Raw genomic sequence first — 26,253 nt, 5'->3', positions numbered from 1 at the left:
TTCCATGCACTGCTCTGGTTTGCCAGAAGCGGCTTAGTCATGCTGGCCACATGACCCGGAAGCTGTACGCCAGCTCCCTCGGCCAATAAAGCGAGATGAGCGCCACAACCCCCAAGTCGGCCACGACTGGACCTAATGGTCAGGGGTCCCTTTACCTTTTACTGCAGCCAGGGTAAAGACAGAGGATGCACCCTAAGGAGCGAAGGCCCTTTAAACATGACTGGTGAGAGACAGGGGTCTTTATCACACACAAATGCGAACAGTCAAAGGCAACCTGATCCGCACTCCTACATGAGCTCCAGTGACTGCATGGGGCGAGTGCTGACCTTTAAAGCCCTAAACGGCCTCGATCCTGTATACCTGAAGGAGCATCTCCACCCCCATAGTTCTGCCTGGACACTGAGGTCCAGCTCCAAGGGCCTTCTGGCGGTTCCCTCACTGCGAGAAGCGAGGTTACAGGGAACCAGGCAGAGGGCCTTCTCGGTGGTGGTGCCCACCCTGTGGAACACCCTTCTATCAGATGTCAAGGAAATAAACAACTACCTGACTTTTAGAAGACATCTGAAGGCAGCCCTGTTTAGGGAAGTTTTTAATGTTTGAAGTTTTATTCTGTTTTTAGTGTTCTGTTGGGAGCTGCCCAGAGTGGCTGGGGAAACCCAGCCGGATGGGTGGGCTATAAATAAAATTATTATTATTATTATTATTATTATTATTATTATTATTATTGCATACACAGAGTGCCCCATTCTTCTCCATGAGGAGCATGGATTCGTCAACTGAAAATGGTGTAGGTGCAAGTCACTTGTCAGCTGCACTGAAATCAGCGGGACAGCTATAGCAAGCTCTGTCTGCATATGCACTTTCGAGCTCTCCCATCCACAGGAAAACAACTGGATTTGGAACAGTGTATGGAATCCCAGTGGCGTAGTGTGGGTTGCCAGGGCCCGGGGCACCCCCTAACCCATGGACTGTGGTAAAGAGCAGGAAGAGAAGCGGCTTCCTGCCCAAGCCAGGAGCTCCCCCCCCAAAAAAAATTATATTGTGACAGTAGTCAAAGGAATTATCTTTAGTAAAACACACATAAAAATACTATTTTTTAAAAAAGGGAGGTGGGGAAGGAGACGTTAAAACACAGCTTACAAAAATAACCCCAGCCCTCGCAATCCTCTTCCTGGCAAAACGTCAAATTAATACCCAACACGAGACAAGAGGTGGCGACGGACCACACTTAAATTACTACTTTATAAATATAAAAATAAAAACTCTGAAGCGGCAGCTAAGGGTTACAACAGGCTTCGTAAGTGTGAAGGAATGGACTTTTAAGTTTCAAAGGTTAAGTGTTAAGCTTGCCCCCACACCACAAATGCACAGAGAGGGGGTGGGGTGGGGGGTGAGCTTCACATGAGGTCCAGGTGGCAGAGAAAGGAAGAGAATGAGGGGGCCGCGGCTCCCCATCATCACAGAACCAGCCAGTTGCCCCAGCCTACAGAATAACAAGACAGCCCTTTCTCTGCAAGAGACTGGAGTCTTCCATCTTGAACCACTCCACCTTCCCATTGAATCCAGTGTTGTGACTTAGGTTAAGTCAAGGATGCCAGGTTAAAGTGACCCTGTGCACGCCAAGTTTCAAAGCACCCACAAATAGGACCCTCAGGCTAATTGCCCAGCCCTGTCTTCAGACTACATCATTGCGGACGCACCTCTAGAATTAGGGGCAGCCAATGGAACCCCCTCAGTTATTTTTGCATGTCTTCTGAATACTGCAGTGCACCTCTGGAGGTGGGAGGGAGGGGGTAAGGGCAAGGGCACAGACCCAAGTCATTCTCCCAGATCTCCCTGGCATGAGAGCTCTCATTTCTGCCTCCCCCACCCTGGCCCCACTCATCTTTGTGGAGCGGCTGAAAAGCAACCTCTCGTTTTATGCTAATGTCAAGCAGAGATCGGGACAACCATCTGGAAGGAGGGAAATCCACCCCACCCACTAAAAACCAGACAGTGGGGCTTGCTGGCTTTGTGCTAAATTTAGGAGGGGGAGGAGGAGGGACGGAGAGTGCCTTTCGATGTCTGCAAGTTCCACAGACCCGTCTGGGTAAAGCCCAGGGCCTTCTGAATGCAGCCCACGACAGGCGCATTCAAGTCAGGCATTCCAAATCCTACGCTGCCGACAAACCCTTTCCCTCTCTTTCGCGGCAAGTGGTTTCAGGAGGCATCATCTGAGGCAGAGGTCTTCACCCTTTTTGGGTCCACGGCTCCCTTGAGCGACTACATTCTTCCTGCGGCACCTCTGTGGGGCTCAGGAGCCCAGTAATGTCACCCCTCGTGGAGTGTTCCCCCATCCTTCTCTCCTTTCCCGTCTCCTTGGGCATCCTCTGGCAGCTGCCGCCACTGCCCTTGGTCTCTGAGCTACCCCCCTCCCCACCCCAAAGAGAGGTGCCTCCTCCCACTGCCCCACAGGGGCCTGGGAAGCACCCCCTGGCCAGCCCCAGAGACACCACTCGCCTGTGGTGCTTTTAGCCAGGGCTGCTGCAGCAACAAACAGCTTTGCAAGCCTTTGGGAGGCACAGACGCAAGAGGGCATCAGAGGAGGGAGGGAAGGGAAGAGGAACAGAGGCCAATGTTGCCCGCGGGACCCCTGACCATCGTTCAAGGCACCCCAGGGTGCCACGGCGCACCGGTTGAAAACCACTGATCTAAGGAATCATGGCCAATAAGGCATGGAGCCAAGCTGGAGCACAAACTCCTTATCCTTGTCTTATGGCTTGATGAGCTTAAATCTGCCCAGCAGGCTGGAGTCTCTCTATGGGTGAAGAGCGTCCTGGCCCAGCGCGCCCCATGCCAGCCGGTAGAGGAACTGTGAATACCAATGCATGCCCGCCTCCTGGGCACTGCAGTTCCTGGCTTCGCCTGCGAGAGGCAGCAGCGAGAGGAGGCGGTGAGCCAACCTCAGCGGGGCGAATACCCGATGGGCCCAATGGTGGCTTTCGAGGATGGCGTAGCACGAAGCCAGCACCCCGTTCACCAGAATGGTGCCGTGCGAAGTCAAAGGGGCGTACACCCCGACGCCCTCTTGCCGCCACACGCGGACCACCCGAGCAGGGTGCAGCTGGCGGCCGCCCGCCCGGTGCGCCAGCACAGAGTCCCCCACGCGCACCCGGCTGGCAAACACCGGAGAGAAGTCCGCCGTGTTGTTGGCCGGGTCCCGTGCGGCAAACACGAGGTGCGAGGGCGTGAGGAGGAGCCGGCGGACGGGGCCGTCTGTCTCGATAGCCACAAAGGTGGTCCGCCGGTGCTGGTCCCGGTCGAGGAACAGCAAAACCTCGCTGGGGGTCACCTGCCCAGTCTGGTCCACGCTGAGCACGTAGTCGCCCCGCCGGAGATCCGAGAGGCCTCTCTTCTCGCCATTCCACAAGGTCACTGCTGCGTCGCCAGGAAAACAGCCTCCGGCACGGATAGCCATGGAGTTATCTAAGGAAGCAGAAGGAGATAATAAATAATAATAATAATGTGTTTATACCCCACCCATATGGCTGGGTTTGCCCAGCCACTCTGGGTGGCTCCCAACATAATAATAATAATAATAATAATAATAATAATAATAATAATAATAATAGCTATTCCGCCTGGCCTTTAATTTGAATTCAGCCTGATCTTTTCTTTCCCTTCCCTTCCCTCCTCCTCCTCTTTTCTGAAGATCACCTGCTCTAAGACCCCACAGCTAATTCTCCCCTGGCCTCCTCGCAGGCCCAAGTAGGACCAATTCAGCCAGCTAGCCCTGGGGATTATCTAAGTGCTTTTTGAATTTTATTGTTATTCATGTTTTTATACTGTATTTTATGCTGCTTTTATAATTAAGTGTTTTAAATTTGTTGTTAGCCGCCCTGAGCCCGGTTTTTGAACTGGGAAGGGCGGGGTATAAATAAAAATTTAATAATAATAATAATGTGATAAAACATCAAACATTTAAAACTTCCCTAAACAGCCCTGCCTTCAGGTGTCTTCTAAAAGTCAGATAGTTGTTTATCTCCTTGGCATCTGATGGGAGGGCGTTCCACAGGGTGGGCACCACCACCAAGAAGGCCCTCTGCCTGGTTCCCTGTAACCTCACTTCTTGCAGTGAGGGAACCACCAGAAGGCCCTCGGAGCTGAACCTCAGTGTCCGGGCTGAATGATGCGGGTGGAGATGTCATTAGAAGTGATGTGGCATTGGGTTCCCGGCCTTTTGTCTCACAGCCCCTTCTCTAGCTGCAGATGGGAAGGGAAGAGTCCCCCTGGTTCCGCCAGACCCTTCAAGAGTCCCTATTTTCCAGGGACAGACCCACATGTACAGAAGCCATCCTGCTTTTCCTTAGGACGTCCCTATTTTCATTGGAGGAATGTTGGAGGGTATGGAGTTATGCAATCCCCGAGCCAAGGAGATCAGCAACTATACAGCCTTTAGAAGACATCTGAAGGCAGCCCTGTATAGTTTTATTGTGATTTTATATATGTTGGGAGCCACCCAGAGTGGCTGGGGCAACCCAGTCAAATGGGCGGGGAATAAATAATAAAATTATGGTGGTTGTTGAATAGAACGTCCCTGTTTTCATCGGAGAAATGTTGGAAGGTATGCTCCTGTGGCATTTATTGACCATACATGGAATGCAAGGAGTTCTGTCTCCTGCTCAAGGCCGGCCCTACCATTGGACAGCCTTGGAAGCTTGTGAAGTGGGCAGCATGAATGACGTTGCAGGAAAATTATTATTCTTATTCTTATTATTACTACAGTGGTACCTCTGGTTAAGTACTTAATTAAAAAGCCTGAAGCCTTCCTTTTGGAGTTCTAGGTGCCGAAAACCCAAAGGAGCAGAAAAGACTATTTATGTATGCAACCACGTACATAACCACGCGCGGATGTTACTGGCCCAGAGATGGAAAGTAGATAAAGTTCCTACCAGAGAAGAATGGCAGATGAAGTTAATGGACTATGCTGAAATGGCTAAAATGACCGGAAGAGTCAGAAATCAGGAAGACCAATTTTTTTTACAAGGAATGGGGGAAATTTTAAACTTATTTTAAAGACTATTGGAAAGAGTTAAAATCGTTAGTAGGATTGGAACATCACTTGTAGTTTAAGGTTGAATTCTGGACATAATGGAAGAGGTAAATGGTTTGGATTATCATAAAAGATACGGGAGGGATTGATTAATAATAGGACCCACATAAGGGAGGATGGAAGTCCAGGAGATTCCTTGGAATCTTGTCTTTATGATTTATGTTTGATATATTTTAAGTTGAAAAACCAAATACAGTCATACGTTTGCTTCATGATATGTTTTTTCAGGTTACGTCCTGCGGCGACCCGGAAGTACCGGAAAGGGTTACTTCCGGGTTTTCGCCGCTCGCGCATGTGCACAAGCGCAAAATGATGTCACACGCATGTGCAGAAGCACCAAATTGCAACTCACACATGCGCAGACACGCCGCTGCGGGTTGCGCTCTTTTCATGTTGCGAATGGGCCTCCGGAACGCATCCCGTTCACAACCAGAGGTACCACTGTAAGTACCGTATTTTTTGCTCCATAAGACGCATTTTTCCCCCTCCTAAAATGTAAGGGGAAATGTGAGTGCGTCTTATGGAGCGAATGGCGCTGTGCAGAGAGGGAGAGCTGCGTAGCGCCCCTTCAGCGAAGCGGGAGGAGGAACGGAGCCCCCTTCTGTTCCTCCTCCCACTTCGCTGAAGGGGCGCCTGTCCAGCAAAGCCGGAGGAGGAGCAGAAGGGTCTCCTTCTGTTCCTTCTCCAGCTTCGCTGAAGGGACGCTGCGCAGTTCTCCCTCTCAGAGAGGGAGAACTGTGCAGCGCCCCTTCAGTGACGCACCTGTCCTGGCTTCTGCCTTAGCCGTGCGCAGCCTCTTCGGGCAGGGGGAGCCTTCATCCCGCTGCCCTGAAGAGGCTTGGTGCGGTTATCCCAGAAGCCAGAACAGCCACACGGTATCCCAGAAGCCAGATCCCTCTTGCTGTTCTGGCTTCTGGGATTCAGAATAATTTTTTCTTGTTTTCCTTCTGCCAAAACTAGGTGCGCCTTATGGTCTGGTGCATCTTATGGAGCGAAAAATACGGTAAATTTTTAAAACAAACAAAAAAACCCACTAAGGTAATAAAAATGTCCCAAAGTTTGGTCTTCCTCCTGTTCCTTAAACTGGAGAGGTATCCCATAACCCTCACATTCATGGCCTCTTGTGCAAATCTCACTAATAGGTCCTCCGCCACCACCCATTTTCCAGAACTGGGAACCCCAACTTGAGCTCCTTCCTCCTGTTTACCTGCTCTCACAGACACGTGAATGTGCGCCTTGGACTCGTAGTAAACCCAGTCAAAACCAGCCTCCACGGCTAAGCGGGCCAGCATCCCGTATTTCTCCCTGTCGCGGTCGGATGTCGTGATGTCCAGCGCCCGGCCTTCATAGTGCAAGGAGTTGGGCAGGTGGTGCCCGTCTTCGTCCCAGCCCTCCGTCACTCGCAGCCTCGTTCCCGGCCACATGTTCATCACCGCAATGGCCAAGGCGTTCACCCGGTCCTTGCAACGCTGCAGGAAGCAGAGGTGGAGGGAACACTGAACATTTGTGCTTTGCGGGGAAAGTGCTCTAAGGGAGAGACTCTGGACATCAGTAAAAAAACAGCATTTTAAATGTGTTATAAATATGCAACACCAGGTGGCGTTGTAGAGCAAAAAAAACTTTCCTATGCGATTTTAAATAGAGTTTTTTTCTTTGGTTATAACATTTAATTTATGACTTATTTATAGTGCTGTTGTTTTCCCTTGTGTGTCGATCCACCCTCTGAAGGGGGAGCACATGATACCTGGAAGAAGCTGTTAGCTGCAACAAGCTTTTGCAGTTGGAAATGAAAATAACTAAGGAAAGCAAGAAGGTACCAGTTCCGGAATAGCCGCCTTCTCACCTTTCAAGCCTTTTCTCTGCTAAATCTAATTATCAAATGCCGTATCTGACAAGAAGAAGAGCAAAATAATCAGAGAAGCACCTTGCAATCAAAAATGCAATTGCAGAAAGTTTTCAGGAGCCCAATAAGGTTTTGCTTTAGAACAAACACAAATCTGCTCTGAAAGCATTTGTTTATTTTCTCGGAAATATTTTCTAAGCAGCTTTAATACACTTTCCCCTCCACCCTCCGATTACTGCGAGGTTGGTTTATAAAAACAACCTAGGAAAGCAAGCTTTTTAAAGCAGGGGGTGAGGGAGCCAGTGGGCTGGATCCTGGCCACTGAGAATTAACCATTAACTCTTTGAGATTAGTCTACCTCTTTCCTGGAGCAGCCATGTGGAAAAAAGCAGTTGTTTGTTACTAGCTGCCCTGAGAAAAACACATTCTGATTTGCTCTCTGGTTTTTAATTAACCTGCTTCAGTCTGTACAGGGTGAAGAGTGGGCAGATATAGAAATTTTGGGACCTGAGAAAATCCTGCTCGCTTTTCTTTGTTCCTCTGGCCACTACTTCCAATAGCTCCCCCTGTAGGCCTAAATTGAACCAGGACCTTGCTCTTTAACAGCCTGTTTCAAACGAAATCCCTAAGACGCTTGTGGCATCTTAAAAACTAACATGGCTTTCATGGAGTAGAGTCATTTTCGTTGGATGCATGAAGTTCATACCATAAACATGTTTTTTTAAAAATGCCTTTAATAAAGGTGCCGAAAGACTATTGCTTTTGCCGCAAGAGACTAGTGTGGTGACGATAAATGCCATCTCCAACTCCTCGAAAGATTCCATCAATGGTGTCGCCATTTTTTTTTACACATCGCTTAGGAAGACAGGCAAACTAATGCCAGGGTACTGGAAGAAGCAGAGATCACCAGTGTTGAAGCAATGATTCTTCAACATCAACTTCGTTGGACTGGTCATGTTGTGCGGATGCCTGATGATCGTCTTCCAAAGCAACTACTCTATTCCAAACTTGAAAATGAAAAGCGTAATGCTGGTGGTCAACAAAAGAGGTTTAAAGACACTCTCAAGGCAAATCTAAATAATGTAGGATAAACACTGACAACTTGGAAACACTTGTCTGTGAGCGCTCCAACTGGAGAACAGCCTTTACCAAAGGTGCCATGGGTTTTGAAGACGCTCAAACTCAAGACGAAAGGGAGAAACATGCTGAGAGGAAGGCACGCTTGGCAGATCCACACCGTGATCAACTCCCGCCTGGAAACCTATGTCCCCAGTGTGGAAGGATGTGTGGATCCAGAACTGGCCTCCACAGTCACTTACAGACTCACTGCTAAAACTGTGTTTATGGAAGACAATCTTACTCGGCTACGAGTGATTGCAGCAGCAGCAGCAGCTTCTGGGAACTGGGAGAGAAAAGATATCTGGATGACTGCATCCATTTTCTCGCCATCACTTTGCATAGTTATCTCCTGCGATGACAGAACCACAGGCATCCCCTGTAATTCCAACCACATCCTTGGTCCAGTTATTAAAGCGCCCCTGCTGGGACTAGAAAAAATGGAAATGCGTGGAGATAAGTTGTGTCACACAAGGACAATGCGTGAGCGCCTATCTCAGTTCCTAAGGTGAAGCCATAACAGTTAGTTTTCCAAGGGATTGGAACAAAAACAAGAACGTTTTTATCGCTTTCATTTGTGCTACCAGTGCAAATAGAGTGCTATCATCGTATCGCGGACAGGGTGTAGCCTTGATGAAACAGGAACAACCAGTGCCAATATTCCCAGTTTGGGAGGGAGGGTCGGGTCAGGGTGATGGAAGTGGAACTGGAAAAGCACTTGTCCATTTTTCCTTTGAATGGAAATGGATTGAGCCTTCCATTTTATGGATTTTGTGTTGGCAGCACAGGAGGAGAGTGGAATTTGTAGAATTTGTAGAACTGCAAGAGCCCCAACTTGTTATTTTTAATTGCATTTAAAAGACAACAAGCACAACAACAAGAACTCTAAAATCAGTGAATCGTCAAAACAAAGGCAGAAAGTGAACAGTAAAAATGTAAAAAAAGATCACAGTTTCCAGGAGGGCGGTGCCGAAGTACCACTAACCCATGATCTACAAAACTGGAATTGAGCTAAATGTGCAACCAGATGCAAATCTGCATAATTTATGGCTGGCCTTGCCGCTTTTGAAAATGTAGGACACAGAATTCAGATTTTTAAAGTGACTCTTCTGCCAGGTCTCTCCCCTCTCCTCCCATTGCCAAGTACATACAGTAGGGGTGCTACACATCTGGATTTTCCTGGACATTACTGGGATTTCAAAGGTGGAATTGATGTCCGGGGGGGGGGGGGAGAGATTTCCGAAAGGTGGTGCTTTGGATCAACCAAAAATTCACATTTTTTCCAAAAGAAAAAAAGAAGCAGCTCAATAACTTGGGGGGGGGGGTTGTCTAAAAAAACAACAACAACAAAAACTCAATAACTTTTGGGGTGTCCTAGTTCTTATTCTTTGAAATATGGCAACCCTAATATACAGCCCTAAATATTTTACAGGTACAAAACACTTATGGGCTATTTTACAAGTTATATTTTGCGCGTGTGCGCGCACACACACACACACAAAATATTTTTATTAAATTTTGAACAAAAATAAAAAAATAGAAAACAGACAGCCACCACCAGAACCACCAAAAACAGAGAGAAATATACATAAAAGCAATATCAACTCCATGAAATGGGATTCTCCGAATCCCACGACTTCCCTCCCCCTCGCTCCCCTGCTTTCTTAATTTTCTTTTTCAACTGCATACCATTTCTACTTCAAATTGTTTTCCTACCTCAAATTTCATACATTGTTTATAAAATGACCAGTGTGCGCATACTTGAAACATCTTAGGTACATATCTTCATTGGGGGGGAAATACACGCAAGAAGCACTTGTGAGGGTGCTGTGGCTGACTGTGGCTTCCTGTTCTGTGCACACTTGTTTGGCACTCCTGGGTTTCTCCTCTGCATCATGTGCAGAAGGGTGATGTGCCATTCACAGCTCATCATGCAACCAGGGGCAGACTTTGGTCTTTCAAATTTCAGAAGCGCCCTGTGCAAGGCCAAAATCGCGCTGCCTCCCCGCCCCGGGCCTCTCCGTTCTGTTCAATTCACTACGACACACACTTGCAGTGACCCCTATGCTTGCAGCTCAGTGGGGTGGAACTGGTCGTTGTTGTTGTTTAGTTTTGGCATGTCCGACTCTTGGACCAGAGCACGCCAGGCACTCCTGTCTTCCATTGCCTCTCAGAGTTTGGTCAAACTCATGTTTGTAGCTTCAAGAACACTGTCCAACCATCTCGTCCTCTGTCGTCCCCTTCTCCTTTTGCCCTCCATCTTTCCCAACATCAGGGTCTTTTCCAGGGAGTCTTCTCTTCTCATGAGGTGGCCAAAATATTGGAGCCTCAGCTTCACTGCATCTGTCCTTTTGATCTGTCCTTCCAGTGAGCACTCAGGGCTGATTTCCTTCAGAATGGATGGGTTTGATCTTCTTGCAGTCCATGGGACTCTCAAGTCTCCTCCAGCACCATAATTCAAAAGCATCAATTCTTTGGCGATCAGCCTTCTTTATGGTCCAGCTCTCACTTCCATACATCACTACTGGGGAAACCATAGCTTTAATACAAGGACCTTTGTCGGCAAGGTGATGTCTCTGCTTTTTAAGATGCTGTCTAGGTTTGTCATCACACTGCCATAAATTCAGCCCCAAAATCATGGGAGGAGTGTTACCCCACCCAGCTACTCCACCCTTTGCCCTTGGAAGTCTTATAAGAAACTGCCGCAGGAGAGGGACCGTGAGCAATGTTCGGGGAGGGTGTTTCTCCGGTGAAACAGCGAAGCTCCTTTGTTATTTTTCTTATTGCCTGCTGTTGTTTAAATAATCTTGTTATTTTTATGGTATCAGAATATAGTTTTTTGGTACGTTATTATATTCACAACTGTTTTGCTATGATTACGAGATTGCTTTCGTAGTGTTTCCTTGAAATACGTCCCTGTTTCTTTGTTGCAAGCCACTTTGAACCTGATTTTTTGTGCGCACGGAAAAGCAGCATACAATTAAATGAATGAACGGTTTCATCTGTTGCGTGCGATGCAGTTACACACATGCTCGTGCACACACAATTCCTGTGACTTAAAAAAATAGTCAAATCTGCTTATATGAGGATAATTTTTGCGGTGCAGTTTGGCGACGTATAAAATGACTTGTTCATATAGAGATCCTGTGATCAGCATTTAGATGCAGTTACAGCAGGACGCGGGTGGCGCTGTGGGTCAAAAACCTCAGTGCCTAGGACTTGCTGACCGTAAGGTCGGCGGTTCGAATCCCCGTGGCGGGGTGAGCTCCCGTCGTTCGGTCCCAGCTCCTGCCCACCTAGCAGTTCGAAAGCACCCCTAAGTGCAAGTAGATAAATAGGTACCGCTTTATAGCGGGAAGGTAAATGGTGTTTCCGTGTGCGGCACTGGTGCTGGCTCGTCAGAGCAGCTTCGTCACGCTGGCCATGTGACTCGGAAGTGTCTTCGGACGGCGCCAGCTCCCGGCCTCTTGAGTGAGATGAGCGCACAACCCTAGAGTCGGTCACGACTGGCCCGTACGGCAGGGGTACCTTTACCTTTACAGCAGGAGTAGCCCTATAACAGGCTAGCAGCTTTTTAATGTGCAATGGGAAGCTTTTTAAAGTGTAATGTTTTATTATGTTTTTATATAAGAAGTCGCCCAGAGTGGCTGGGGAACCCAGTCAGATGGGCTGGGTACAACTAATAAAGTTGTTGTTGTTGTTGTTGTTGTTGTTGTTGTTAGACTACAAGGCACAGATGAAGAAGGAAGGAAGGAAGGAAGGAAGGAGTTAAAAATGCAACTCCCTGATTTTCTCATGATGCAAAATTACAGCAATTTGAAACAAAGGTTTGAAAGCCAGATAAAGCTCTATGGGAAGATGATAAAAGCTGTGCCAGCCAGAAATTTTAACTCCTCTTCAAGGCAACCGATGGGTAGATTGTATGCAGCTAGCTCACTGCCTCTGTCCCATAAGCTCTCTGCCCCCCACCCCCATGGCTGGCAAACCAATTTCTTCCACACACAGACAAGGTAAACATCTGGCCAAACGACACGATCTCTTCTTAGAAAGAGCCAGGCGATGGAGATGTGAGCACCGTTCTAATAGGGTGGTGCAGAAAAGAGAGAGATGGCGTTTAATAAAAGGGAAATATAAGCCTTATCTATAGTGAAAGGAGCACGCTCGAAGCCCAAAGAGGAATGTGCGACACTTTCCATCGGCTCCTGGGCCAGAGGACAAATAGCTGTTTTCCAGGCCCAGAATTACTCAACGCAGCGAGAATTCAAGCTCCTCGGTTATAACAGCAAAATCATCAACTTTGCCACAAAGGACTCTTTCAGCTGCTCCACACTCCCTGCGCTGGTGTCAGTGCAGCGGGGGGGAAAGGGCACCGTAGGACGTGTCATAGATGGGACCTTGCTGGGTTGACCAATCCTCCCCCTGCTACTCCCACTGGGGTTCCTTCGGCACCCAGCGAACGGAGCAGAAGGCGTCCAGACCAAGCGGCTGGTTTGTTTCTGCTGATTGTGAGCGGCAAGGAACTACGAAGCTTGGAGACTTGCTGGAAGGCCATTTGATATTTTTTTTAAAAAAATCGTCTCCCTGCCCACTCACATTCATGGGCCTCATCACGGAATAGACCTGTTCCCCAGCCAAAAATTATCCAAGCTGGATTGATCGCTGGAGGCTATCGGAGAGACACCTGCCCTCTTGTACATTTTACAGAAAAATGCAAATGACAGAAGGTTCAGCCCCAAAATCTATTAGCCGGCTTTTAAATCTGTTTTCAGGATCTCAACCCAAACAGGATCCACATAAGAAGGGATAAATAATAATACTACTAATAATAATTTATTATTTATACACCGCCCATCTGGCTGGGTTTCCCCAGCCACTCTGGGTGGCTTCCAACACAATATTAAAATACAATAACATATTAAACGTTAAAAGCTTCCCTAAACAGGGCTGCCTTCAGATGTCATCTAAAAGTCTGTTAGTTGTTGTTCTCTTTGACATCTGGTGGGAGGACGTTCCACAGGGCGGGTGCCATTACTGAAAAGGCCCGTTGCCTGGTTCCCTGTAACTTGGCTTCTTGCAATGAGGGAACCACCAGAAGGCCCTCGGCGCTGGACCTCAGTGTCCGGGTAGAATGATGGGGTGGAGACGCTCCTTCAGGTATACTGGACCGAGGCCGTTTAGGGCTTTAAAGCTCAGCACCAACACTTTGAATTGTGCTCGGAAACGTACTGGGAGCCAATGGAGGTCTGGATGTACAACAGCTCAGTTGGAAGAGTCTGAGACTCTTAAAACTCTGGGTCATGGGTTCGAGTCTCATGTTGGGTGAAAGATTCCTGCATTGCAGGGGGTTGGACTGAATGACCTTTGGGATTCCTTCCAACTTTACAATTTTATGATTCCCTTATGCAAGCCATTCACACAGCTCTGGGAAGCCAGACACTTGGTGGTGGGAAGCCTGAGGGAACTACAAAAAACTAAATCCATGTGCATCATGAGCTGAATCCAACTAAGGCTGCACCCTGTGGCGCTGTGGTCTAAACCGCTGAGCCTCTTGGGCTTGCCGATCAGAAGGACCATGGTTCGAATCCTCACGATGGGGTGATCTCCTGTTGCTCTGCTTCAGCTCCTGCCAACCTAGCAGTTCAAAAGCACGCCAGTGCAAGTAGATAAATAGGTACCGCTCCGGCGGGAAGGTAAACGGCATTTCCGTGCGCTTTGCTTTCTGTCACAGTGTCCCATTGCGCCAGAAGCGGTTCAGCCATGCTGGCCACATGACCCGGAAAGTTGTCTGTGGACGAACGCCGGCTCCCTTGGCCTGAAAGCAAGATGAGCACCGCCACTCCATAGTCACCTTTGACTGGACTTAACCATCCAGGGGTCCTTTACCTTTTACCTAAATTTAAAGCACCAACATGCCACTTTAAATAGTAATGACTTCCATCAAAGAGTCCTGGGCGCTGTAAGTTTGTTAAGAGTGCCGAGAACACTATTGCCTGAACAAACCTACACTTCTCAGAGTCCCCTAGGAAAAGGGATTGATTGTTAAACTACTCTGTGAAATGAATAGGAGTTTCCTAACAACTCTCGGCACCTTTAACAATCTACAGTTCCCAGATTTTTTGCGGGAGGAACGTTGACTGTTTGAGGTGGTATGAGACTGCTTTCAATGTACAGAGCAGAAGGGGCTTTCGCCCTACTAAGAATAGGACCCTTAAAATTAATGGGCATAACTCACCCATTTCAGTGGGTCTGCCCCTGACTTAGTTCAATAAACCTGAATGTAATAATTAAGGATCGTAAGATACAGTGGTACCTCGGGTTACAGATGCTTCAGGTTACAGACTCCACTAACCCAGAAATAGTACCTTGGGTTAAGAACTTTGCTTCAGGATGAGAACAGAAATCATGCTCCAGCAGCAGCAGGAGGCCCCATTAGCGAAAGTGGTATCTCAGGTTAAGAACAGTTTCAGGTTAAGAACGGACCTCCAAAACGAATTAAGTTCTTAACCCGAGATACCACTGTAATTAAAAACACAATTGTGGACTGCTTGGTAAGACATCTCTGTGCTTTTTGCACTCATTACCCAGAACAGTGTAGAGACAACTTCAGCAAACATTTCAGCAGGAAATGGGTGTAATGTTCTACATTCTTGAAAATAAAAGCAATTTTTAAATTGATTGATTGAATGAATTTATATACCGCCCTATACCCAGGGGTCTCAGGGTGGTTGACAGAATTGGAGATCAACAAACACAGGGAAGAAACTAAAGGTTCAGGACAGGGTCCTAAGATGGAATATCGACAGCACAGAAAGCTCTCTTCCTGTAACTTTTACTTGGCAATCTTTTCTTCGGTGAGATTTCCCCCCCCCCTACTAATTGCTTTAGGATGACCTGACTCCCCTGAATACAATATAATTGAGTGAGCATGAAAGGTAGACCAGGAGAGGGGATTTTAAATGGTTGCACAGATCTTATCTCTCACTTTCAAGAAGCGGGTTTGAAAGCATGAGAGCCAGCACAAGTCTAGGTGGAAAGAGAAGCTCTTTTTACAAAAAACAACAACCCATGTAAGTAGCAGTTTGAAGTAGCCTTGAAATTATTTTCATATCACAAGGGCAAGGCTGGAAGTATCAACATGAGGTTGCAGACTCACTTGCACGTTTGGTAGAGTTGTCTTGTTTGCATTTGTTCACTGGGATCAAATTATTGCAGCCAGGGATAGTACAAACATATTAAAAATTGATCCTCTTCTTAAGTCATCAGGAAGGAGGGTTTCAGAGTTGCAAATCTGCTTTGCCTCTTCCCCAGATTGATTCTGCTACCATTTCCTTAATTTGCCACTGTCCCTATTTATTGGAGCAGTTTTTTTAAAAATAATAATAATAATGCATTTACTGGAGCTTTGCTCTAGCAAGTGAAAGCATGTCTCCATACCACTGGTGGTAAGGTTATAACACAGGACCATGGAGTCTTTTTCAGCCTGAGGGCCACAATCTTCGCTGGGTAACCTCTCAGGGGCCATATGTTGAGGGGAGGAAGCAGAGGTCAGAGAAAGCAGAGTAAGGAATGTAAGAAGTACCTTTTGTACAGGAGAGCATTTTCCACAAGGCTCTAGAAGCCAAGCCTTATGAGGAAGAGTTGAGGGAGCTGGGTATGTTTAGCCTGGAATAGGGGAGCCTGAGAGGAGACTGTCTCAAATGTTTCAAGGGCTGTCACATGCAAGATGGGACAAGTTCGTTTTCTCCTGTTCTGGAGGGTAGGACTCAATCCAATGGCTTCAAGTCACAAGAAAGGAGATTCAGAAGAACATTCTGACAAGATGAACTGCTCAACAGTGGAACGGTCTCCCTTGGGACGTTGTGGGCTCTCCTTCCTTAGAGCTTTTAAAGCAGAGGTTGGACGTGGTGGAGGAAGACTGGAAGAAATTTAAGGACTACTTGCAGAAGCACTGTAAAATTAAGGAATGTTAAAACGATGTCTGATGGAAAATAAGTGGTATTGGTAAAAAGATTTCTAAGAAAATGTAAATAGGGATTGATAATTGGAAAATTTATACTTATAATAGGTTAACATCTTGAGTGAGGATAAATGCTAGAGGGTAAGGATTTGCTGAATTTAATATCTGAACTGGAATACAAAATGGGAGGTGAGAGGAGGTCAAGAAACTAGTGAATGAAGTATAAGATATGAAAATATTAATCTATTTTCTGTTCTGTTTTTTGGTCCTTCTTTTTGTTCTCCCCCCACCCTTCTTTTCTTTTGTTAACTGTTTTCTATTGTGTATTTTCTATGTGTTTTGTTTTTGTATTTTTATATCTTTGTAGTTTTTCTTATGTTTAAATTTTGGAATTTTTTATTGTTTGTGAAACTTTAATAAACATTATTATAAATAAAGCAGAGGTTGGACGGCCACAGATGCTTTAGCTGAGATTTCTGCGTTGGAGGGGGTTGGATTTAGGTGACCCCTGGGGTCTCTACAATTCTAAGATTCCATGATACGAACACCCTTCGCTGTCCTCCATCCTGGGAAGCAAAATGCACTATCAGACTTCAGGGACACATTCCAGCCCGACATAAACACTCAAGAAGGGGTGCAAAACTGAATTGGGTGGTTGGAGCCTGAGACGAGGGTCTGTGGCTGGGGATAGGGTATGAGGAGAGTCCCACGAAGCAGAAACAAAGGCAGGGGAGAGCTGCATCTGGCCCCTGGGTCTGAAGTCTCCCACCCCTGCTATAGATTCATATACAGTGGTACCTCGGGTTACATATGCTTCAGGTTACATGCGCTTCATGTTACAGACTCCGCTAACCCAGAAATAGTGCTTCAGGTTAAGAACTTTGCTTCAGGATGAGAACAGAAATCATGCTCTGGCGGTGGCGCAGCAGCAGCAGTAGGCCCCATTAGCTAAAGTCGTGCTTCAGGTTAAGAACAGTTTCAGGCTAAGTACGGACCTCCGGAACAAATTAAGTACTTAACCCAAGGTACCACTGTAAATCAGGCATGTCCAACTTCAAGTTGACTGTGATCCATGATCCAATATAAAAACTGGCAGTGATCTACCACCCAGGGATGGGTGCAGGGCGGGCGGGCGCTGGCTGCTTCCCCCGAGGTGACATGGATGAGTGCAAGGAGGGAGGGTGCATGTTGCTGCTTCCCCAACATGGTGGGGGTGGATGCAGGGAGGGTGCACCGTGCGTGCGCGCCAGCGGGGTAGGGGTGGGCGCACGTGCAACGTCAAAACATCCCCTCCCAACACCTCCAGTGGGGGGTGGGTGGTGATCGACCAGAATTCATTGCAGGATCTATCTGTCAATTGCGATCGACGCATTGGATATGTCTGATATATAACATCAGTGATCCCTGCTTTATGTCCCAACTGTAAAACCATCATGGCATCACAACAGAAAGGAACCATGATGCCCTCTAGCCCTGCTCGCTGCCCGAACACCCTCTAAGTCAGGGGTCAGCAACCTTTTTCAGCCATGGGCCGGTCCACTATCCCTCAGACCATGTGGTGGGCCGGATTATATTTTGCGGGGTGGGTGTGTGAGAAAATGGGCCGGACTATATTTTGAAAAATAATAATGAATGAATTCCTATGCCCTACAAATAACCCAGAGATGCATTTTAAAGAAAAGCACACATTCTACTCATGTGAAAAACATGCGGATTCTCGGACCATCCGCAGGCCGGACTGAGAAGGCGATTGGGCCACATCTGGCCCCTGGGCCTTAGGTTGCCTACCCCTGCTCTAGGTGTTGCTGAACTATGTCAGCCGCAGGCAGCATGGCCAATGGACTACAGGATTCTCCTCCCCTGAGTGACCTCCCCCAATCCAGATTGCAGCAGGCAACCATGGGACAGAAACTCTCAAAGAGCTGAGAGCTACAGTGGTGCCTCGCAAGACGAAAAGAATTCGTTCTGTGATTCTCTTCGTCTAGCGGTTTTTTTCGTCTTGCGAAGCAAGCCCATTGAAGGATTAGCGGCTTAGCGCTATTAGAGGCTTTTAGCGGCTTATCTGCTGATCGGATCAGCTGATAAGTGGCTTAGCGCTATTAGCGGCTTTTAGCTGCTTTTAGCGTCTTATCTGCTGATCGGATCAGCTGATAAGCGGCTTAGCGGCTTAGAAAAAGGGGGGAAGGGGGGGGAAACCAGCAGGAACTCGCAAGACATTGTCGTCTTGCGAAGCAAGCCCATAGGAAATTCGTTTTGCGAAGCACCTCCAAAACGGAAAACTCTTTCGTCTAGCGAGTTTTCCGTCTTGCGAGGCATTCGTCTTGCGGGGCACCACTGTACTGACAACTTGGGTCAGTGAGATGAGAAATGCAATATTTTCAGAAAACCCAAACAAACTGGGATATCTGTCCGATCTGACCTAGTCAATCCCAGATATGACTGTCAGCTCCTGAGCATGTACAAAATACCTCCATAATGGAAGCGCCCTCTGGAATATTTGCAATGGAGCCAAAGCCCACGCCGTCCAGCTTCCTGTCTCCATTTAGGGCAGTCCTCAGTGCCCCAGAGGATCCGGCCAACCTTCCTGCAATTCTTCCCTTTGTTCTCTCAACACCCCCATAGCTATTGAACGTTAAATGCCGGCTGCCAACCCTCACCCACCCTGCCTTCGGATGGCATGTTGTGACTCAGCAGCAGGAAACTGGAATGAAGTCAGCTTTCTATTCACAAAAAGGCAAAATGTCATTGCCCCATTCTCCCCTCCCTCTGCCGATGCCCTGACAAAATTGATAGACAATAAATAGGACCTTTGCAGGGAAATAGTACGGGGAATAGTACGGTATGCATTTTACACCTGCAGGATGCAGACATGATGTTTCTGCCAGGCTATGTCTGCTGGTGAAATGGTACTGCACAATTGTGCCTTAAGAGTAGCACCCTTTAGCCCAGGAATTTGCAGCACACAACTGCCCTGTTCCCAAGTTCCCTATTTCTTAGGCTACACTGATGTAGAAAACACCCATCCTAACTTGAAAACGAGATATATATATATTTCAATCCCCACCGTTTCTATCCCTCTGCCCCCATCTTCCATTTGAAGCTGTCATTTCTTTGTATGCTCAATTTAATGTGGGGGCATTTAACTAGGAATATAGTTCTGCAAAACATGAACACAAAAGCAATTCCATTCACAGCTCTCCAAGCTATTGGGTCAAACAAGTTATATACCAATTAAAAGATGCCTGCTTCTTGGGAGAAAAGCAATGACAAACCTAGACAGCATCTTAAAAAGCAGAGACATCACCTTGCCAACAAAGGTCCGTATAGTTAAAGTTATGGTTTTCCCAGTAGTGATGTATGGAAGTGAGAGCTGGACCATAAAGAAGGCTGATCACCAAAGAATTGATATTTTTGAATTATGGTGCTGGAGGAGACTCTTGAGAGTCCCATGACTGAAAGAAGATCAAACCTTTCCATTCTGAAGGAAATCAGCCCTGAGTGCTCACTGGAAGGATAGATCCTGAAGCTGAGGCTCCAATATTTTGGCCATCTCATGAGAAGAGAAGACTCCCTGGAAAAGACCCTGATGTTGGGAAAGATGGAGGGCACAAGGAGAAGGGGACAACAGAGGACAAGATGGCTGGACAGTGTTCTCGAAGCTACCAGCATGAGTCTGACCAAACCGCGGGAGGCAGTGGAAGACAGGAGTGCCTGGCGTGCTCTGGTCCAGGGGGTCACGAAGAGTCGGACACGACTAAACAACTAAACAACAACAACAGATCTGCACACCTTTGGACTGAGTCAAATGCAGCTTACCAGCTGCATACTGTGAACTGTCAAATGCTCAACGCACAAACATCACTCAGAGACTTTGGAGTCTGAGGCAGGCGGCAAAAAACTGTGGCACCAATTGGCGTGTTGCATCTGGCTTCAAAGGCAGCAGGTTCTGCAGGTTTGTCCTGCCTAAATCAGACAAGGTGCAAAACTTCAGGAGGTCTTCCTTGTTCACATTTGCAGGATTATATGTTAGAACTGGGAACAAGAAGAACAAGAAAGGTTTTCACAGTGACCCAAAGGAGACTTCAGATGTTGGTGAGACCTCACACAAATGCAAAGAGACAGACCTCTACTTTTCCAATTTAAGACGTCCTCTAGGATCAGAGTGAAAGAGAATATTATTGTGTACACTACTGAACTTTCCAGAGCACACCTGGTAGCAATAGGTTTCATTGTCATTAACAAGACTAACCAGAACCGTATTACCATTGTGGCTTCTCTTAACAAGTATTTCCCCCTAAGGATATAAAAAGAGCCCTGGTGGATCAGACTAAAATGCCTTCTGCCTTGCTTTCCAAAATAGCCAACAAAAATTACACAAGGTAGGCACAAAGACAGTACAGTGGTACCTTGGTTCTCAAACGCTTTGGTTCCCAAACACCAAAAAGGTACCATTGTATTTGGTGCTTTTGTTTTTGCTGTTTATTTTGCATTTTTGTTTTGGAGGCTTTTTCAGTTAATTTGTTTTTGTGACTGTGTGGACCCCAGTTCAGCTACGGACTGATTGTGTGACTGCAGAAATGGATAAAAGCCCCCCATCTATACAATGACTATCATCAGTGCAGGTAAGAAAAAATATTAATTTTAATTTTCATCACCTGCAATAGTGTCTTATTTATTTTATAGTATAGTACATTGATTATTGCTTTCATTTTATGAAACAATGGTCTCGTTAGATATTAAAATTCAGGTTAAATTGCTGTTTTAGGGGTTGTTTTTAAAAGTCTGAAATGGATTAACCTGTTTTGCATTACTTTCTATGGGAAAGCGTGCCTTGGTTTTGGATCGCTTTGGTTTTGGAACGGACTTCCAGAACGGATGAAGTTTGAGAACTAAGGTACCACTGTAATGCTCTTCTGATCTGGCTCTGTGGCAGTGGATATCCAAAGGCCACTTAACTGCCTCTTAAAGGTAAAAGTAAGGGGACCCCTGACCATTAGGTCCAGTCATGGCCGACTCTGGGGTTGCGGCACTCATCTCGCTTTACTGGCCGAGGGAGCCGGCGTACAGCTTCTGGGTCATGTGGCCAGCATGACTAAGCCGCTTCTGGCGAACCAGAGCAGTGCACGGAAACACTGTTTAACTTCCCAGCGGAGAAGGTATTTATCTACTTGCACTTTTGACGTGCTTTCAAACTGCTAGGTTGGCAGGAGCAGGGACCGAGCAACGGGAGCTCACCCCGTCACATGGATTCAAACCGCCGACATTCTGATCGGCAAGTTCTAGGCTCTGTGGTTTAACCCACCGTGCCACCCGCGTCCCAACTGCCTCTTAACTGCCTCTTAACTGCCTCTTAACATGGAGGTTCTCTAAGACTGCTCGCAATGCATACTCCCTGTTCTTCATACATTTGTCCAATGCCCAATCTACCTATTGGCTACTGATGGGACATGACTAGGTTCATGGGTCAACTCTGGGTACAATCCATTGGATGCAATCCAGTTTTTTAGTTATGTACTTTACAGCTCCTGTTTGCTTATGCCTTTGTGTGTTGCGTCGCCTATCTGATCTGGATTTTGCGGGTTAACATGCGGAGATGAGTTTGGATTACCTTATTGCAAGGACATCAGGAAACCAAAGAGGAAAAGCAATTAGGAGGGAGTTGGAAATGTCCAAGGGAGAAAACAAAAGCAAAGGTCAGGGCATATTAAACAATTAGGAAATTGGAGAGACGGCTCCAGGGTTGTTGGTTTTTTCCTAGTTAGAAATTGACCAGACTAAAATGTAACTGTCTGAAAGTTGTGTTTTGCCTGAAATGGGAGGTTTGCAAAAAAGAAAGAAAGAAAGAAAGAAAGAAAGAAAGAAAGAGGAAAAGGTTCTCCTTTTCTCAGCCTGTCTCAGTGGTTTATCACTCACACTGCCCAATACTGATTCATCTGAATCCCAGGAAACTTAAAGAAGGAGCTGGAAGCAGTGGCGTAGCGTGGGTTGTCAGCACCCGGGGCAAGGCAAGTAATTTGCGCCCCCAACCCATGGATTTGTGCCCCCTAACCCATGGATTTGCGCCCCCTAACCCGTGGATTTGCGCCCCCTAACCCTAACCCCCAGATGTTGCGCCCGGTGCGGCCGGCCCCCCCTGCACCCCCCACGCTACGCCACTGGCTGGAAGCAGTTTTGTACCTACACTGTGCCAGTTTCAGGGACTGTATGAGGTCCTGGAGACAGAGGGGGCACTCAGTATTATGCCCTGATTTAAACACACTCAAGTTTAACTTCCCCACCGCTTGATCAATCTACCACTGAATGACTCTTTCATGCATTCATCAATCTCCATGGAGAAAACATGTGCAGTCCATATTTTCTTTCCTACACTGAAATTAATTTATACATTTTACCCCCCGCCCCCTTTTCAATTTAAAATCATTCAAGGTGCCTCAAGATCATAGATTTTTCCAGCACACAAAAAAATTAAAATGATGGCAGTTAAGATGCAGAATTAAAAACTTAACTTCAACTATAAAGTACTCTGAGAAAAGGATAGCCTGTGTGTGTTAAGAAATGAAAAAGTTGCTACGGCTATTAGTAATAATTAATACCAACAACACCACCACCTTGGGCTATTCCGTCATTCCTTGCAAAGTGTAGCAAACGTCTTGAGATAAGATGGTTTTCCGTACCGCAGACTAAAGACCACGCATTTCAGCTGTCATGGAATACGGTGTTCACAAAAGTTATCTGCATTTAAGGGAACATCTCTCTAGTGTGAAGAAAAGCCCTCGGTGCGCTTTCAGACACAACACTGAGACTTATCTCCTGAGTCTCTCTCATACACTGCAACACATGTGAATGTTGTTTACTGCAGGGTAGAAAATGGAGGGGGGGGGAGCCATCTTAAAACCAAGCGTTCAGTCTGGCCGCTGCAGGTTTTATGGGTGTGCACTAAGTCCAGAGGGTGATAATGTATCTTCTGCTTGATATCTGAATGCCTCAAAGGTTCTTTTCTCAGATACTGTCAAAGGGCGAAAAGGATGAAGGGGAGACCATTCACAGCTGAGGAGACAGATAGGATTAGGTCCTCTTCTCCTTCCTTCACTAGTGGATATGCAAGATTTCAGATTAGCCAAGTGCTATCAACCTGCCTGAGGAAGTAGAGGCAGGTGACTCTCCCAGAGATCCGATTCCCCAAGAAGAATAACTAACTCCCTAGTGAAAGTTCATTGCTAGCAATTGATCCCAGACACGGTGAGTTAGCAAATGCCACCTGCTCCTATAGGCTCTGTCACTCTCCTTTCAAGGTCCCAAAGCCCGAGTTCCTGGCGGTGGCACAAAAGAATTAAGTTTGTTGAGGATCCCCTCTGAACCAAGTAGTGTAGTCTGAAAACAGCAGGTTACAACTCAGACCTGCCTCTGCCCAGCAGGAAAATCTCTCTCTCTCTCTCTCTCTCTCTCTCTCTCTCTCTGGATGAAATAGAGAACAGCAGAACTAGTTTATCTTAAAACTAGAGGTTACCTAGAAAAAGGCTAGTCTACAGGTAGCTACTGGTGTTTGATTATTTGAGCTTAAGCCCAGCTTCAATTCCTACATGGGAATTATGGGAGAGACCAGTGGTTAATACTCATAGAGATAATGAAACCTCGTGAGAAGTTATATCCTCTAATGTGGATATCACAGTGATGTGTTAAGTCTTATTCTAGTTAGTAGAGAGTGGAAAGGTGGTCAGCATATACTTACAGACACTGTGCTTTTATTTTGTTATTGCTTCAAATATATTAGGCCGAGACCTGCGTCAAATTAAGCCCTGGATGTGTCAAAGGCCCTCAGAGATCTGGGCTCCACCTTTGCCCAACCAACCAGCAGCACCCACCTCAGTCATCAGCCGGTCTGCCCCTGTGTTCTCTTCGTCCTTGAAGATGATGTCCGGGTTGAAATTGGGCACCAGGTCCTTGAAGCGCTCTGAGCGGCGTCCGATTTTGCCCTCCGCCTTCCCGCTGGCGCCCAGGGTCTGCTCCGCCACGTTGGGGACAAACTGCTTGTACTGCAGCGGGGTCAGGTTCTTGCGGCTAGACTGCTTGCGCCCCACTGGGCCCCTGCCCGGGCCGCAGCCCCGAGCGGGGCGCCAAAGGCAGCTGGCCAAGCAAAGTCCAAGCAAGATGGCAAGGCGGCGCCAGGCCATGGCAAGCCAGGTGCCCGCAGGGCTGCCTGGCCCTCTCTCCCCCCAAGCTCTCCACTCTCTCCCGTCAGTCCGTGATGTCCAGCAAGGAGGGCATCATCACCACCACGGCAAGGCTGCCTTGGGATGCCTTGGCACCAGCCCACACATGCAGCTGCCCACCGCTGGTGCCAACCAGAGCCTGCGCCAGCACGTGGATGTTCTCTTCTAACTCATGCAGTGCCACCCACCAGTGCCCATAGGAAAGCCTGGCTCCTCCCCGTGCCAAGCGCGCAGTGCCCCTTCAAGCTGGCCATCCCAGCCGGGCAACACCTTCCGAGGGCAGCCCGGCTCCCACTCCCGGGCGATGGGGCGGGAGGACGGACGGGCGGCCGGCGCGACGCTGCCCTCCCGCCGAGGTGGCCGTGGCGGGGCACCGCAGCCGGGCTCCTGCGTCCTCCGCCCGGCTCCGCCTCGAAGCCCGGCCCCCGCGAGCAGCTGTACCAGCGCCATCCCTCCTGGTGCCGCCCTGGGCCCGGAGGGAGGCGCGCCCTGCAGACACCCGCTGCCCGCCTAGGGCGGACTCCCGCTGGCGGGGCTCGCAGCGCCTCCGATCGAGCGCCCTCGACGGCGCAGCGCCATCCCGGCTCGGGCAGCGAGGGCCTCCTAGGCCGGCTCGGGGGAGCCCTCTGCTGCCGAGACGGCGTCGGGGCAGGCGGGAGGCTCCCATCTCCCTCAGCGCTCCCTGCTAATAACAGAGGGCGGTGGGAAAATGGGGACGTCCCATTCCATACCCTCCGACATTTCCCCCATGAAAATGGGGACGTCCCATTCCATACCCTCCGACATTTCCCCCATGGAAATGGGGACGTCCCATTCCATACCCTCCGACATTTCCCCCATGGAAATGGGGACGTCCCATTCCATACCCTCCGACATTTCCCCCATGAAAATAGGGGAAAGTGGAGGCTGAAGTTGATGGACTACGCAGAATGAGATAAGTTAACAGGAAGGGTTCGAAACCGGTGGGATCAGAGATTCTTAGAAGACTGGAGTAAATATATGAACTATTTGAAAAGTAACTGTGATGAACAGATTACGCTAGTAGGACTGCAAGAAGTTTTGTAAGGTGGATTAGCTGAAATATTGCAAAAAAGACTATGAAGAGAACTATTAGTTAATTATATGTAATACAGAAAGTAAGAAATGCAGAATAAGTGATAAAAACGGGAAATCATCAGAGGTGTTGACGGAAGTCAAAAATATTGTATGAGATGAGAAGTTATGTTGTATGACTGTTGGAACTGATATGTTAAAAAAATTAATAAAAATGTGTGCATGTATATATGAAAATAGGGATGTCCTAAAAGCGGGACATTCTGGGATAAAATCAGAAACCGGGACGGCTTCTCTAAATCGGGGATGTCCCTGGAAAACAGGGACACTTGGAAGGTCTGGGCAGAGAAGCCAACTCCTAGGGGCTGTGGTCTCTTCAGTACCCCCCAATAAAATATTTGAGGGAACCAGGCCCCCCAAAGTTAATGGGCATTGTCATTTAAATGATGTGTGTCTGGGGTGCCAACTTGAATAAAATACTGGGGGGAAACTCCACCCCACATAATTGATCACATGACACGGCTCTCTCTCTCTCTGAATGGCAATGCCCATTAACTTGGGGGGCTCAAATATTTTATTGGGGGGTCGAAGACTCCTCAGCCCCTAGGAATTGGCTCCTATGGTGTGTGCGCACTGCATCTTGTGATTATGTGGGGCAGGGCTTACCTGCCCCCCCCCAATATTTTATTCAAGTTGGCACCCCTGACAGGGGGTGTTTCTAGAGGCCCAGGAAAGAAGCCACTACCATTCCTATCTTTGGCCATATTGGACAATCCACCTCTTATTTTCAACCAGTTTTCTGTCCTGCCCCCTCACGCCAAGTCTTCAACCGACTTTCCAAGAACCACATTTCCTCCCTCACAAGAGGAAGGCTGGCGGGGAGCAGGTCTAGGTCACTGGGTCAGTGTACACAGCCAAGAGCAATCTGGGGTAGTCATGGCTTCACTTCCTGCCCTCTCACGTCGGTTTCCTGCATGCCCGG

The 26,253-nt window shown here is 47.7% G+C and overlaps 1 protein-coding gene across 1 annotated transcript; it reads right to left on the bottom strand.

Annotated features, from left to right (window-relative positions):
* Nucleotides 1–1,051: 1,051 nt before the first annotated feature.
* On the bottom strand, nucleotides 1,052–25,481 carry DHH (desert hedgehog signaling molecule). The gene is made up of 3 exons (XM_083490320.1): nucleotides 23,871–25,481; nucleotides 6,300–6,561; nucleotides 1,052–3,465 (listed from the first exon to the last, which is right to left on the bottom strand). The coding sequence occupies exons 1-3, from the start codon at nucleotides 24,177–24,179 to the stop codon at nucleotides 2,798–2,800; spliced, it is 1,239 nt and encodes a 412-aa protein (XP_083346446.1). The 5' UTR covers nucleotides 24,180–25,481; the 3' UTR covers nucleotides 1,052–2,797.
* Between the last annotated feature and the right edge of the window lie 772 nt (nucleotides 25,482–26,253).

This window comes from Podarcis liolepis (genome assembly GCF_965112155.1).
Source record: "Podarcis liolepis genome assembly, chromosome: 2".
Classification (NCBI taxonomy): Eukaryota; Metazoa; Chordata; class Lepidosauria; order Squamata; family Lacertidae; genus Podarcis; species Podarcis liolepis.
The sequence above is the reverse complement of the archived record's forward strand: the minus strand, read 5'-3'. Positions and strand labels throughout refer to the sequence as shown.